The sequence below is a fragment of the Nicotiana tabacum genome, chromosome 16 (genome assembly GCF_000715075.1).
Source record: "Nicotiana tabacum cultivar K326 chromosome 16, ASM71507v2, whole genome shotgun sequence".
In the NCBI taxonomy this organism is placed as follows: Eukaryota; Viridiplantae; Streptophyta; class Magnoliopsida; order Solanales; family Solanaceae; genus Nicotiana; species Nicotiana tabacum.
Genome location: NC_134095.1, coordinates 154113227 through 154129908, shown reverse-complemented (window position 1 = coordinate 154129908; position 16682 = coordinate 154113227). Strand labels below are relative to the sequence as shown.

The 16682-nt window shown below is 37.5% G+C and overlaps 2 protein-coding genes across 2 annotated transcripts; one reads left to right on the top strand and one right to left on the bottom strand.

Moving 5' to 3' along the window:
* The first annotated feature begins 906 nt into the window (after positions 1-906).
* LOC107829571 (peptidyl-prolyl cis-trans isomerase FKBP19, chloroplastic-like) lies at positions 907-10477 on the top strand. Its single transcript, XM_075233492.1, has 10 exons — positions 907-1146; positions 1237-1303; positions 1392-1511; positions 7986-8071; positions 8166-8216; positions 8489-8569; positions 8679-8723; positions 8961-9016; positions 9839-9914; positions 9999-10477. Exons 1-10 carry the CDS (start codon positions 1060-1062, stop codon positions 10092-10094), a joined length of 765 nt encoding a protein of 254 aa, XP_075089593.1. The 5' UTR covers positions 907-1059; the 3' UTR covers positions 10095-10477.
* Positions 10478-10944: 467 nt separating this feature from the next.
* LOC107829570 (cuscuta receptor 1-like) lies at positions 10945-15568 on the bottom strand. The gene is made up of 5 exons (XM_016657017.2): positions 15200-15568; positions 14335-14490; positions 13543-13632; positions 13192-13269; positions 10945-13104 (listed from the first exon to the last, which is right to left on the bottom strand). The coding sequence occupies exons 1-5, from the start codon at positions 15546-15548 to the stop codon at positions 11009-11011; spliced, it is 2769 nt and encodes a 922-aa protein (XP_016512503.2). The 5' UTR covers positions 15549-15568; the 3' UTR covers positions 10945-11008.
* Between the last annotated feature and the right edge of the window lie 1114 nt (positions 15569-16682).

The following is a 16682-nucleotide window of genomic DNA, read 5'->3' as shown; positions in this document are numbered from 1 at the left end:
AATATTGTTTTCAAAAAAAATTCAAAAGAGGAAATTTTTTGTATGTCCAAACGAGCTCTAATACAGTCAGACCTCTCTATAACAATATCGTTATATAATAGTCATTCACTATAAAAATTAATTTTTTTCGAAATTGATTTTCATTATGTTATATTATATGTCCTTAATACAACACTTCACTATAGCAACCAAAAAATTTCCACCGGTATAAAGAAGTTTGACTGCGCTGCATAATTTTTCTTTCAAGGGAAATTAATGGTTTTAGTTTACTTTTGTGAATCTCATTCTTGTCACTGCACGGACGTCCAAATTTCTTATCAGATTAAAGAAAAACTTTCGCAAATATGGATTTCTTAGGTTAGTCTTTTAATTCTATTGGTCAAGCACATATTAACACATATTCTTGTTAATCCAGCTACAACTATTTAAATGGTAATGGTTTGTATCACTAGAGCATTCACAAGTGAGAGGGTATAGGGATTAGAAACAAAACCATGATTTTTTTATGTATTCGGTATGATGAAAGTTTTATAGTATTTTCATCTTAGTTTTTATTCTGGTATTTTCATACCTATTTTCAAAATACTCTTTTGAGCCGAGAGTCCATCAAATATAACCTTTTTGATATTTGGTATAACAAATTTATTTTTCAAGAAAAATATTTTGCATCAAAGGAGGAAAAATGACTTTTCGCTTGTGGGCGAACGTCATATCATTTACACCTATCTTATCTTAGTATTTCATATTACTTATTCCAACTAATACCTATACATTCTTATAAATATCTAATACTTACAATTATCATCAAACACTCGAATTTTGCTATATTTAATATTTTTTTTCCTTCGAAAAATATTTTTCACTCACCAATTAAAAAAAAATTCTTACCTTGAAAAGGGGCTTCTTTGCATTAGAAGGGTAAGATGGTCAAATGAAGGGCAAAAGAAGAAGAAAATCTGAGGCCGTTATTTCCTTCCCGCGAAGCTTCTCTCTCCTTCTACTATCAATCAATCCATATCCGATAGCATCAGCTGCTAGTTTTGAGCTGATTTTACTAAAATGGCGACGGCGTCGTTTTCATCTCTGGGATCATTCCCAAATTCATTAATCTTTAGCAAGATTTCTTCTTCTAGTTCTTCATCCACGGTAACACTTACTAACTACTATCTCAGTTTTCAATTTCTTCTTCTTTTTCTTTTTACTCAAATTGTACTACTAATTTATTGGTTTTATTAGTTGGGGCAACGGCAAATTGTATGTACAGCATTTAGGGAGCCAAATGTTGACTTACCCAGTTCCTCTGGTTGGTGTAATATTTTTAGTTTTCTTGTTCTTTTTCTTTCTTTTATTGTAAAATTTTAATTAATTCAATTCTTTTTAATTGGCCTCAGATGGTAATGAAATCTCGGATTGTAGAGCTGTAGTCGATCGAAGGGAAGTGTTGTTATCATCAGTGGGATTTTTAGCAGTAGCCATTTGTAATGCTGGGAAGGCGGCTGAATTTGCTGACAGTAATGTCCTCTCCTATATATCTACATTTTATTTTATTTCTATTTTTTCATATTTATCAGAGGCGGAAGCAAGATTTAAACTCGATAGCTTTAACCTTTAAGATTCTTAGGATCGAACTAATTATACGTAGGAGTTGTTGAAAATGTCAAAAGTCCCACATCGGTGGGTGACATATTTGGTTGGGATTTTTTCCCTATAAAAGGAGGCCTAATGTTTAGGATCCAAAACACCTCTCATTTGCCTTCTTCTTAAGGTATTTGTATCTTCTCTCTTTAGTATTATTTCACTTGTATTTTTGGAGTGGAATAAAATATTGGTTGTGTCCGAGTAGGTAGGCAAAATTGGCCGAACCTCGTAAATTCTGGTGTTCTTTTATTGTTGTCTTATTGTCTTATTTATTATTTGGTGACTGTCATAATTTTTGGGGTAGTAGTTGTGACTCATTCACACTATATACATTTGGCTTCCGCAACAGTTGGTATCAGAGCCAAGGTACTGTCTAAGTATGCTCTGTGGTTGCAGCATAGTCTGATCTTCCACATCAGAAAAGATTTATCTTGGTAATTGAGTCAAAGTTCTGTCTGAGTATGCTCTGTGGTTACAGCTTAGTCTGATATCTCACACCAGAAAGGAAATAATTTTGATTTGTGTCGTCAGCTATTAAATAATATTTGTGTCAAAGATGGGAGACAATAAACAAGAAGAATCTACATCAAGTGTCAACAATACGTCATCATTGACATCTTCGCTTATGACAAGAATTGTGTCAAATGCGAAATTTGCAGTAGAAATTTTTTACGGGTCAGGACATTTTGGGATGTGGCAAGGCGAGGTTCTAGATATCCTTTTTCAACAAGGGCTAGATCTTGCTATTGAAGAAAAGAGACCAAATGTTATTGGAGAAGAAGATTGGAGAATTATCAACCGTGTTGCTTGCGGTACCATTCGATCCTACCTTGCTAGAGAGCAGAAATATTCATACACAAAGGAAACTTCTGCAAGTAAATTATGGAAAACACTGAAGGATAAATTTTTAAAGAAAAACAGTCAAAATAAATTGTACATGAAGAAGAGACTGTTTCACTTCATCTATGTTTCTGGTACCACGATGAATGAACATATCACCAGTTTCAATAAGTTGGTCACAGATTTGCAAAATATGGATGCAACTTTTGATGATGGTGACTTGGCCTTGATGTTGTTGGGGTCACTTCCTGATGAGTACGAGCACCTTGAAACTACTCTACTCCATGAGAATGACGAAATTTCTCTCAGAGAAGTTTGTTCGGCTTTGTATAGCTATGAACAAAGAAAGGGAGAAAAACAGAAGGGCGGAGAAGGAGAAGCACTGGTTGTGAGGGGTCGTCCTCAAAATCAAAGAGGACAAAGAAGGGAAGATCCAAGTCAAGATCTAGACCCAGCAAAGATGAATGTGCCTTTTGTCGAGAAAAGAGGCACTGGAAGAAAGACTATCCGAAGTGGAAGAATAAGGCCAAACATAACAATAGAAAGGTCATTATGGATTCAAATGTAGCTGATGGTGATGATTCAGACTTCTCATTAGTTACAACAGAGTCATCAACATCATCAGACATATGGTTGATGGACTGGGCTTGTAGCTATCATATGTGTCCCAACAAGGACTGGTTCGTGGAATTTCAAGAAGGAGAATATGGAGTCGTCCACACAGTGGATAACAGCCCTCTTACCTCATATGGCATTGGTTCAATACGATTAAGGAACCATGATGGAATGATCAGAACATTAACAGATGTTCGATATGTACCAGGTTTGAAGAAAAATCTCATCTCTGTGGGGGCCCTAGAATCAAAAGGGTTCAAAATCATTGCAGAAAATGGAGTGATGAGAGTATGCTCTGGTGCACTAGCGGTAATGAAGGCTAATCGGAAGAACAATAACATGTACCGTTATCGCGGTAGCACAGCTATTGAGACAGCGACAGTAACATCCAGTAACGAAAAAGAGGCAGAAGCAACCAGGCTATGGCACATGTGCTCATGACATGCTGGAGGAAAATACTTGAAAACTCTATCAGATCAAGGATTGTTAAAATGAGTAAAGGTTGCAACTTGGAGTTTTGCGAGCATTGTGTCAAAGGAAAACAGACAAGGGTTAAATTTGGTACAACGTCCATAATACTAAAGGCATTTTGGATTATGTACACTCTGATGTTTGGGGTCCTTCCAAAACACCTTCATTTGGGTGGGAAGCACTATTTTGTAACCTTTGTTGATGATTTTTCCCGAAGAGTGTGGGTGTATACAATGAAGAGCAAAGATGAAGTGTTGGAAATTTTTCTCAAATGGAAGACGATGGTGGAGAATCAAATAGGCAGGATGATCAAGTGTATTCGTACGGACAATGGAGGTGAATACAAAAATGATCATTTCAATAAGGTCTGTGAAAAAGATGGCATCGTCCGACACTTCACTGTCAGACATACACCACAACAGAATGGAGTGGCAGAACGTATGAACCGGACCTTGCTGGAGAAGGTACGGTGTATGTTGTCCAATGCTGGCTTGGGCAAAGAATTTTGGGCTGAGGCAGTTACATATGCATGCCACCTCATTAATCATCTACCATCTGCTGCTATTGACGGCAAGACACCATTTGAAAAATGGTATGGAAAGCCTGCTGTAGATTATGACTCTTTGCACGTGTTTGGGTCAACCGCATATTATCATGTGACAGAGTCAAAATTAAATCCAAGGCAAAGAAGGCTATTTTTATGGAGATTACTTCTGGAGTCAAAGGATATTGCTTATGGTGTCCTATGACAAAGAAAGTAATATTCAGTAGGGATGTTACCTTTGATGAATCTGCTATGATAAATAAGGTAACAGAAGATACCAAACAAAATGATGGTGCTTCTAAGCAGGTGGAGTTTGAGGGAAAATTTATTTTTCCTACACAAGAAGCAGAGGAGGAAACAAATGAAGATTATCCTCTGGAAGAAGAGCCAGTAGAGAGGGAGATTCCAACTCAGGAACCTCAATAACAACTTGAATCAATTGCAACTAGCAGGCCAAAAAGGACAATAACAAAACCTGTTCGTCTTATAGAGACGGTTGCTTGTGCCGCTTCAATTGTAGCTGATGGTGTTCCTACCACTTATATAGACGCAGTCCAAAGTTCAGAAGAAGATAATTGGAGGATTGCCATGAATGATGAAATACAATCCCTTCATCAGAATCATACATGGAGATTGGCCAATCTCCCAAAGGGAAAGAAAGCAATTGGGTGCAAATGGGTATTTGCAAAGAAATAAGGATTTCCTAACAAAGAAGATGTTCGCTACAAAGCAAGATTGGTGGCCAAAGGATATGCTCAAAAGGAGGGAATTGATTACAATGAAGCGTTTTATCCAGTTGTAAAACATTCCTCCATTAGAATTATGTTGGCTTTGGTAGCACAGTTGGATTTGGAACTAGTTCAGATGGATGTAAAAACTGCGTTTTTACATGGAAACTTGGAGGAGGAAATCTACATGACTCAGCCAGAAGGATTCAAAGTTGCTGGAAAGGAAAATATGGTGTGCAAACTTGAAAAATTATTGTACGGATTGAAACAATCTTCTAGACAATGGTACAAACGATTTGACAAGTTTATGTTGCGGCAAGGGTACAAGAGAAGCAAATACGATCATTGTGTGTATTTGCGCAAGCTTGAAGATGGTTCCTTTGTATATCTTCTCCTATATGTTGATGATATGTTGATAGCTTCCAAGAATTCAGAAGAAATTGATAAGTTGAAGATTCAACTGAAGAAGGAGTTCGAGATGAAGGATCTGGGTGAGGCAAAGAAAATTCTTGGCATGGAGATAATAAGAGATAGACATTCAAAGAAACTCTGTTTATCTCAAAAGGAATATTTGAAGAGAGTACTACAACGTTTTGGCATATATGAGAAGACTAAGTCAGTTAGTACTCCACTTGCTCCCCATTTTAAGCTAAGTACTACTATATCGCCAAAAGATGAAGCCGAACAGGAGTATATGTCAAGGGTACCATACGCAAATGCTGTTGGTAGCTTGATGTATGCAATGGTCTGTACGAGACCTGACATTTCACAAGCTGTTGGAGTTATTAGCAGATATATGCATAATCCAAGAAAGGAGCATTGGCAAGCTGTGAAGTGGATTCTACGGTATATTCATAATACTGTAGATGTTGGGTTAGTTTTTTGAGCAGGAAGGCAATCAATGTGTAGTTGGATATTGTGACTCAGATTTTGCGGGTGATCTGGACAAAAGAAGATCAACTACTAGTTATGTGTTTACTTTTGCAAAGGCACCAGTTAGTTGGAAGTCTACTTTGCAGTCAACAGTTGCTTTGTCTACAACAGAGGCAGAGTACATGGCTATTACGGAGGCTGTGAAGGAGGCAATTTGGCTTCAGGGGTTGATAAAAGAGCTTGGCATTGGACAAAAAAATATCACAATTTTTTGTGATAGTCAAAGTGCTATTCAATTAGCAAAGAACCAAGTTTATCATGCAAGGACGAAGCACATTGATGTTCGGTATCATTTCGTACGAGAAATCATAGAAGAAGGTGGAGTCACGGTGAAGAAAATTCATACTACAGAGAATCCTGCTGATATGCTGACAAAGGTGGTGACTGCGGTCAAGTTTCAACATTGTTTGGATTTGATCAACATTGTTGAACACTGAAGATTGAAGATGAAGACACAACCAAAATTTGTTATTGAGAGAAAATTGAAGATGTGGAATTTTGCCAAGGTGGAGATTTGTTGAAAATGTCAAAAGTCCCACATCGGTGGGTGACATATTTGGTTGGGATTTTTTCCCTATAAAAGGAGGCCTAATGTTTAGGATCCAAAACACCTCTCGTTTGCCTTCTTCTTAAGGCATTTGTATCTTCTTTCTTTAGTATTATTTCACTTGTATTTTTGGAGTGGAATAAAATATTGGTTGTGTCCGAGGAAGTAGGCAAAATTGGCCGAACCTCGTAAATTCTGGTGTTCTTTTATTGTTGTCTTATTGTCTTATTTATTATTTGGTGGCTGTCATAATTTTGGTATAGTAATTGTGACTCATTCACACTATATACATTTGGCTTCCGCAACAGGAGTTGTCGCCATGTGACCAGGAGGTCACGGGTTCAAGCCTTGGAAACAACCTCTTATAGAAATACAAGCTAAGGTAGCATAAAGTAAAATAGACTCAATGTGGTTCGACACTTCCCGGACCCCACTTATAGAGGGAGCTTAGTGCATTGAACCCCTTTTCACACACACACACACACATATGCTCCACATTGAAAATGCTCGTTCTGATGAACCATTTTGCCCATGGGGGGTATCGGACTCTGCATATTGTCAATAAAGTTTCTATGGACCTACCCCCAAGCCTTTTTAATCTATTGGCGGGGGAGCGTGTCGTCAGTATTCAATCCTTCAATCTACTGTGACTCAATACCAAGCTGGTTGAGTTTGATTATATGAATCCTCTGAATCCATTCCTCTCTATTTGGGATTATTTTCATATTAATATTAAATAACTTGATTTATTTTGGCCATGGGACGTGGCGACTCAGAGGCAGATGGCGCCTATTTTAATGGGTTCAACTGAGCAAATATTTTTGAAACTTAGTATAGATGCATATGCGAACGGGAGCCTTGCGTAACCGGTAAAATTGCTGCCATGTGACTAGGAGGTCACGGGTTCAAACCGGGAAACAACCTCTTGCAGAAATGCAGGTTAAGGTTACGTACAATAAACCCTTATAGTCCAGCTCTTCCCGGACCCCGCACATAGAGGATGCTTAGTGCACTGGGCTGCCCTTTTTTTTTTTTTAAGTTATAGATGCATATGTGAAAACACACTAAAATTTCAACAAATATTAAATTCTAAACCCCATAATTTAAAAGTACATCGTGTTTAGTGCTAAGAACCTTAAAAGTTGAACACATCAAGCTTAAATCTTAGATCTGTATTTGCATGGCGTCAATAAGTGCACATGAATTTGAAGTAAAATATGAGCTGTTGAGAAAGATTTCTCTGTTTTTTTTCCTTTCCTTTTCCAATTGTACATCTGGCAATTGGAGAGAAGAAACTCGGCTTTGCCGATATTTACAACAACTCCTGATTTAAGATGCTCTAGATATGTTGTAGTTTTTCCTTTTTTTTTTCTCTTCACTTCACAAATTATTTGTCTAGTAGATTGGCTATTACTAACTTGATATGGTTTTGTACTGTAGACATAGAGTGCTAGTCATTTTGAGGTTGCCATTATACCGATTGTAGTGCTTAGCTTGTAATTATTCAGCCAGTAGCTTGACCTTCTATGGTTGTTCTTAAGGAAGAGCTGGGACATTTTAGCTCTAAATTTAGGGGGGACATTAACATTTTTTTGATTTGTTTCATAATATAAAATGCCTACATTGAGAGGATACGACTGTAATTCATCGATTTTTTTTGAACATACAGTGCCTGCATTGAGAGGAAAGGACTACGGAAAGACAAAAATGCGGTATCCGGACTATAATGAAACTCAATCAGGTCTCCAATATAAGGTTACTAATATGATAGTATTCATAAACGAGCTCAGTCTTGTTTTTTCATGTATAGGTTGCACTGGATTTTGACTGAGTCTGACAAAACATGCAGGATTTGAGAGTTGGAAGTGGGCCCACACCAAAGATTGGAGAGACAGTGGTGGTAAGCCTGTGATGGCTCACTCTAATTTATCTTTCGCGCCAAATTAGTTGTTTAGTAGCCAGTTTTTAGGGAGAAATTTTGCAGAGAAAAGATAAGGTTTATTAATCAAGTGACTTGGATTTACCTTTATAGAAGCAATTTAGAGAACTGCAGTTCCAAGCTGACATTAATCTAAGTATTGTTTGGAGTTAAATTTTCGTTTCTTTTTTGGTCAACCATCATTTTTATCCATTGGATGCTTTAATTTATGTATCTTTAACAACTGAATTTAGGTTGACTGGGATGGTTACACGATAGGTTATTATGGTCGCATATTTGAAGCTCGTAACAAGACAAAAGGTGGTTCTTTTGAGGTACTAATCTGGATTGAATTTAGTTAAATATGGGGTTCTTGCACAGTCTTAGGAACATTATTTGCTGTATTTTATGGTACAATGTTCGTCATGTTTCATTATGCTGCAGGGAGATGATAAGGACTTCTTCAAATTCAGAGTAGGATCCCAAGAGGTGAGTTTCTTCGACAAACATCCAATGCTTTCCGGACAAGGCGATTTAATAGTAATGCTATATGCCTAAAATATCTCTGGTGTAAAAACCATGTTCTGAAATTGCATTATTATCAGTACGATAAACAAATTATACTGATTCTACCACACTTTGTCGGTTACGCTTGATCTTTTTCTTGTCACTTTTTAAATCTGTTAGAAAGGTTTCCAACAGCATTGCTGTTTATCATATATTCAGGTAATACCGGCATTCGAGGAAGCTATTACTGGCATGGCAATTGGTGGTATCAGAAGGTAATATAGGTGTATTTTACTGAGAACAGATCCATTTACCTTTAGTTTACGATCATTGTATCCTTAAATAGAAGATTGGACTCTTGTAACGTCAAGTTTTGCTAAATTTTGGAATTTTTGCACTTGTAAGACCAAGAGTGTCGAATGCAAAAGAGAAAATCCACCTCTCGCCACTTCAATCTAGGATATGACTGGTGGGATTAGACATAACTGGTCTGACTTAAATGATTCTGTATTCTCATTAATAAGGGCTCGACTTGAATACAGTTACCTGATGAGCAGCAGTGCCTCAGAGAATGGTAGTTGAGTCTTCACAGGTTATACTGATCTCCTATTTATATGGTCAGTGTGGTTGTAGTCGGCCGCCCAAAATGCCTATGTTCTTTATTAAAATACTATTTTGGTTGAATTGATTCTTTTTTACATGCTGCATTTGTTCGTAGTCAACTGAGACCTTATTTAGGTAGGGGCGGATGTAGCCTTATAGCTACGGGTTCATATGAACCCATAACTTTCCACACAGAGTATAGATATATATGTAAAAACCTATTAAACCCATAAATTTTAATAGTATAATGAGTTAAATACCGAAAATCCTAAAAGTTGAATTCATTACATTTAAATTCTGTATCCGCCTCTGTATTTAGGGGTTTTCAAAAATTAGCTATATTTTATCCACTTGTTCCTAGGAACAGCACCTGACAACAATGTTGCATCTCACTGTCACTTCTACTACATAGCTTCTTTATTACTATCTTTGCAATGACTAGTGAGGACTATATCATGTATTCTCTGTTTCATTTTCTCCTCGCAATAGTGCAGGATCATAGTTCCTCCGGAGCTGGGATACCCTGATAATGACTACAACAAGAAAGGTCCAAGACCAACGACATTTTCGGTAAAATCTCAATTCCTTATAAAGCTGTGTTCTATGGCACACATCCGTTTTCTCTTAAAAAGTTCCATTTTTTATATTTTACAGGGACAAAGAGCTTTAGATTTTGTGCTGAGGAACCAAGGATTAATTGATAAGACTCTCCTGTTTGATATTGAGCTCCTCAAAATCGTACCAAAATGAAGTTGCATGTTCAACTTTTACTACGACACCCTGTTTAGCTGCATCAGCAAGTTTAACTTCCACTTGGACAAAAGGAATATCAGCTTAATGAACGACTGATTCGTCCCTTATAGAGACTTTACTGTCTTGTTTGAACGCATTAAATTGTCGATAGATTCATTTTGAAAATCAATGTAAACAATGATGGGTCTAGGTACTGTTGTTGTAATGATGTAACGACATCTCTTATGTTCATAAATTTGACTATTTCTTGTGAAGTTGATATTTCAGGACAGCATTGGTTTGTGAATAAGATTGTTGATTACTGTGTATTTCGGAGACTAGTTGTTTGAATTTTTATGTTGATAGTGGACTAGTAGTTGTTTGAAATTTTACTGTTCCAACCATAGCTCCATATTGTTTTTATCTGCAGATATGCAAATGGTTCCTCTAAGCAACTAGGTTGCATATTTATGGCTGATGTGCGAACAAAGTGAAAATAGCATGGGCTAGCCAGTTTTCGGATTGGTAATCGAAAAATAGCCAGCATTTGCAAAGTCATTGAAAAATAAACATTATCTTAGCTGAAACACGAAAAGTTCTAGCATAATATGGTAGATTATGGACCCACGAGCAAACCAAGCTTTAGTGTCTGAATCATTTGTGGTAGACCACAGCGGAACCTCATTAATATTCTATTAATTGACTACAGAGCAAATGTATTAGCCTGGAATAACATTGAGGAAGTAATTATTCCTGTATTCATGGTAGAATCTCAGAACTGTTTTTTAAAAAAAAAAAAAAAAAACTCATTATTTAATTGGAATCCAATGCGATTTCCGGTTCTTTGAACAAAAAAAAGTGCTGTAAGTTTGTTCAAAAGACTCACTCCCCAAGTATATTTATTTTTGCAATTTCTTGGATATACATAATAGTCAAGATGTTACCTTACTACAGATATCAGTAACTCTGTCTACCAGAAAATAGTAGCATGAGAATACAAGGTTCTCTACAAAGTGAAACCATTGATTTCGCCAACTGCTATTTACACAAAGAGTTGTGATGACCCCAATGAAAAAAACTGGAAAAGCCACTGAAAAGCTTATGTAGAATATCTCCATATCTATGAATCCATCTTCTCCTTCTTCTTCGTTTCCATCGTTTGATTGAATCGGATGTTCCAATTGAGCATTGGTGCAATTGATATGCAATGGTGGTCCGCAAAGAAAAGGATTGCCCTCATAGCTGCTTTCGTCAAATGTACTGAACTGACCTTTAAGCTCGGGTACAGCACCTGATAAATTGTTGTGTGCTACGCTGAAGACTGCCAACGAATGTAGCTCTAGTAACTCATCAGGAATTCTTCCACTCAACTTGTTGTAGGAGAGATCTATGCATCCAATTTCGTGCAAATTGGAGAATGTCTTTGGAATTGATCCAATGAGATTGTTATGCGAAAAGTTTAGTACTTGTATCTCACTTAAGTTGCCAAGCTCAATAGGAACTTCACCGCTTAAGTGATTTGAAGAAAGATCAATTCCAGACATGTAAAGTAGGGGGCCGCCTTCATAATTAAAGGAAGAGCTCTTTGTTGTAAACTCTACCTTCATTCTTACCGCGTCAAACATAGTGTATACACTCGTAAATGCTACACTTTGAAAGGCAAAACTTTTCAGTGCTGGTAAGCGAAACATTTGTTGAGAAGTCACCTCTTGACTTATGTTACTCAAGCAGCTAGGAATTGATTCTGTGAGATGATTATGAGACAAGTCGAGCATTCTCAATCTTTGTAGATGACATAGGTGGTTTGGAATTTCACCTTCAAATTTGTTGTTTTTAAGAAGAAGAATGTTGAGTGCAGGAAGGTTGCCAATCCATTGTGGAATGGTTCCTACAATATTATTATCACTGAGATCTAGAGTGAGCAAAGCTGAGTTGTTCGTCGATCCATGGGTAAGGTTTCCACTCAGGTGATTCTTGTTGAGAAAAAGGTGTTCCAAGTGGCTGAAACAAGATGGAACCAATCCGGAGAACTGGTTCTCCGACAAGTCTAAGAACCTAAGACGATCAAGATTGCACAATTCCACGGGAATAGGACCTCGAAGATGATTATGAGACATGGCAAGTAGGACTAATCCTGACATCTGACCCATCCACTGCGGAATCATGCCAGACAAACTATTGTTGCTGAGTTCGAGCACTGCCAAATTAGTGGAAGAAAGTGACTTCGGAATTTCGCCTGTGAAGTTGTTTCCATTCAAATGCAAATATTGCATTGACTGTGGAATGACAACTTCGGTTGGTAATTCTCCTGAAAAGTGGTTGTTTGCCAAATCTAGTGCTTCAAGACGTTTCATTTGCCAAACGCTAGCAGGTATTTGTCCCTCGAGATAATTTCCACTCATTTTCAAAAGTACGAGATTTGGAATCACTGAACTTATATTTGCTTGAAGTTGCCCACTTAATCGATTCTCTGATATACCGATGTACTTGACACTAGGATGGGCATGTAAAGGCAGGTTGAAGGATCCAATGAAAGCATTACCACCCAGAGACAATCCTGTAAGTTGTGTGTTATTTTGGAAAAGCCAATTCGGGAAACTTCCTCTTAAATGGTTCAATGAAAAATCAAGGAACGTCAACTGATTTTGGTAGTGAAGAAATCTAGGCAGCGTTTGAAGGTGAGTACAATTCGACATGGAAAAGATTTTCAGTTGGAACGTTGGAACCCAAGCACGACTTTCAGTTTCTGGAACACCGATATTTCCATCAGTATATACCTCTATAAGGCTAGAATGATTAGCAAAGGCCTCAAAGGAAACCGGGACTTCTAAGTTGTTATTCAAAACGTTTAGAGATACGAGAGATGTGAGTTTAGAAAGTGGAGAAGACGCAATATTTCCAGTGAACCGATTGTTAGAGATATCGACACTTTGAAGAAAGGTTAAGTTTGCAAGACAAGAGGGAAGCATTCCATCAAAGTTATTACTACCAACTCTGAGCTCTTGGAGGTTTTTAAAATGGCACCAGTCTGCAGAAGAGCAATCGACGAATATAAATCAAAGAAATGAAATCAGACTAATTAAGCTAATGTAGAGAAAACTTGAAACCAACATACCGTAATCAAATGATCCAAAAGTATGTAAATGATTCCCGGATATATCCAGATACTTCAATCTGGTGAAATCATTTAAATCTGCTTAAATGAAGAACGATGTCACTATACATTAACAACTCCATTTGTACTTCACATACCACAAAACATATTTCTATAACAACATCTCTATATAACAATCATTTGCCAGAAAAATCAAATGTTTCTCGAAATCAATTATTATGTTATATTATAGTATATGTCCTCTATATATAACAGTACTTCACTGTAACAACCAAAAAATATCAGAATAAACGAGATTGTTATAGAGAGATTTCACTGTATAATATTTCGGATGTAAATCGAGAAACTCACTTAAGATTGATTGCAGATCGTTGTGATTTCTGAGAGTATATCCTAAGTCAAGGACTTCCAAGTTGCTCAAATTTGTGAGTTTGTCAAAGCCTGTGAGAAGTATACAAAGATACTACTAGTGCAAATTAGGCAGCAATTAATATAATATGGACTTATAGATATATTCAACAGCAAAAAAAAGCAGCCCGATGCACTAATTTCACGCTATGCATGGGGTCCAGAGAAGGGTCGGACCACAAGGGTCTATATTCGTAATCTTATCCTACATTTCTGCAAGAGACTGTTTCCACGGCTTGAACCCGTGACCTTCTGGTCACATGACAACTTTACCAGTTACGCTAACTTTTTCGGTGCACTAAGCTCACGCTATGCGTAAGGTCCGGGGAAGGGCCGGACCACAAGGGTCTATTGTACGCAACCTTACTCTGCATTTTTGCAAGAGACTGCTTACACGTCTCGAACCCGTGACCTCCTGGTTCATGACAACAACTTTACCAATTACGCCAACTTTACCGGCGTACTAAGCTCTCGCTATGCATGGGGTCCGGGAAAGAGTCGGACCATAAGGGTCTATTGTACACAACCTTAACCTGCATTTCTGCAAGATGTTGTTTCCACGGCTCGAACCTGTGACCTCGTAATCACATGAAAACAACTTTACGAGTTAGGCAATAGCTCCCCTTCTATAGATATATTCAACAACTTTCGGGAAAACAAACTATAACACTCAAGCATTTAAATTAAAGTAATCAAGAATTGTGAATTGAGAAAGAAATTACTGTAGGTACATACTAGGTTTAGTAGGCACACTGTCCAAAGGATTGCCGCTGAGAATTAAAGACTTGAGAGATGTAAGCTGACTGAGAGACGAGAGAACACCAAGATTGAACTTATTACCACTTAAATCAAGAACCTTCAAATTCCTTAACTCAGACAACTTATCAAAACCTGTCAAATAATCTCGAACATGTGAGTTAAGTTGAAATAGATTGACTAAAATAAGTATTCCACTAAAAAAAAAATTAATCCGATGCACTAAGCTCCTGCTATGTGCGGGGTCGGGATGGGCCGGACCGCAGGGGTCTATTGTATGTAACATTTCCGCAAGAGGCTGTTTCCACAATTCGAACCTGTGACCTTTTTGTCACATGGTAGCCCGGTGCACTAAGCTCCCGCTATGTGCGAGGTCCGGGGAAGAGCCGGACCACAAGGATTTATTGTACGCAGTCTTACCCTGCATTTCTGCAAGAGGCTGTTTTCACAGCTCGAACCCGTGACCTCCTGGTCACATAGCAGCATGGTGCACTAAGCTACCGCTATGCGCGGGATCCGGGGAAGAGCCGGACGACAAGGGTATATTGTACGTAGCCTTATCCTGCATTTCTGCAAGAGGCTGTTTCCATAGCTTAAACCCGTGACCTCCTGGTCACATGGCAGCCCGGTGCACTAAGCTCCCACTATGCGCGGGGTCTAGGAAAGGGCCGAACCACAAGGGTCTATTATATGCAGCATTCCTCTACTTTCTGCAAGAGGCTGTTTACGTAACTTGAACCTGTGACCAGAAGATCACATGGTACCAACTTTACCAATTACGCCAAAGTTTTCCTCCAAAAACAACTATTCCACTAGTATTCTCAAAATACAAGAAAATCCATACCTTCATTTTCAAACCAACCTACTAAGTAGTTGTTAGGCAAGTTTAGAACCACAAGACTTTGAAATGGCAGAAACATAGACGCATTGAAATATATAGTATTCTGTTTTGGGTCTGTCCCATGGACAGAGAGTTCAATTACTTGCATTGTAGTACTGTTACTACATTTTACACCTTCCCATTTACAGCAGTCACTTTTCTTATTATCCACCCAAGTGGAATAATGAGTATTTTTAAAGGCTGCTTTGATATGCAACAGAGCAATTCTCTCTTCTTCCAAACAGGTTGAATTACCATAAACCAAACCAACCAAAACAATTACCCAAAACCATAGTAAAGTACTGATCTCCATTTTTCTGAACACAGTCAGGATTTTTTGTGTTATAGCATCTCTTAAATAAGAATTGGATGAGTACATATTGTCTACTCAAGTCATTTTCAAAGTAGTAGTGTCACGTTGTCAGTCATAGGTCAAATAATTAATTACACTTGACTAATTCAATAGTAGTATTTTCTACAGTACTGTAAGTCATTATCTTACGATAAATGGAGACTACTAGTCAAGACTCCATATATATATATATATATGTTTTTCTCCATATTGCTTCCTTTATGGTATATTCACGTAGATAGGGGTGTACATAGGAAGGGTCAAATATGCCCCTATATTATTGAAAAAGGTCTAATATTGCCCTCCGTTATACCATCAGTCCAAATATATCCCTAACGTCATACTATCGGTCCAAATATATCCCTAACATCATAAAATGGTACAAACCTGCTCTTCCTCTGTTAACTGCTTCCATGTGACAATAATTCATTTCCAGCTCACCATTATACTCCCATTTTCATCCCTTTCCCACAACCTTTCTTTCCCGTTCATTTGAAGAAAAATCACAGATCATAGATATACAAACAATGTGAACCGAGAAAATTCTGATTCTGCTATTCAAACTTCATGCTTATACAAACGAAAATACATTTTGTTTTATATAAAAAAACTAAGCAAAGACACAGGCGAACTAGTTTAAGGTTTCAAAATTGACCATGGTGAGAAAGAAAAACAACCTAGACACGAGAGTTAATTTTTTTTGTTTCTTTCTCTTCAACCACATTTCTGGAAGGCTACCATTTTTTTCACTCTTTACGTTTTATGTTAGAATAAAAGTACTACTAAATTTTTCCTAAATAGGTCTTACAAATTCAGCGGCAACACAAGAAAATGCAAAATAAAACACAAAATTGTAAGGTCAAGTGAAAGGTACGTACAATTCCAGGATCGACCGGAGAAGCAACAAGTATTTTGAAAAGCAAGAGGAAATAGAGGCAGTGAAGTCTTCAAAATAATGATAGAACTTCAAAGTAATTGAATTTGGTAGTTGCAAACAGGGTGAAATGGTGAGGTAACAATAAAATGTGTTCATAGAGGAGGCAGTTAACGGAGGAAGGGTAGGTTTGTACCACTTTCATGATGTCAGGGATATAT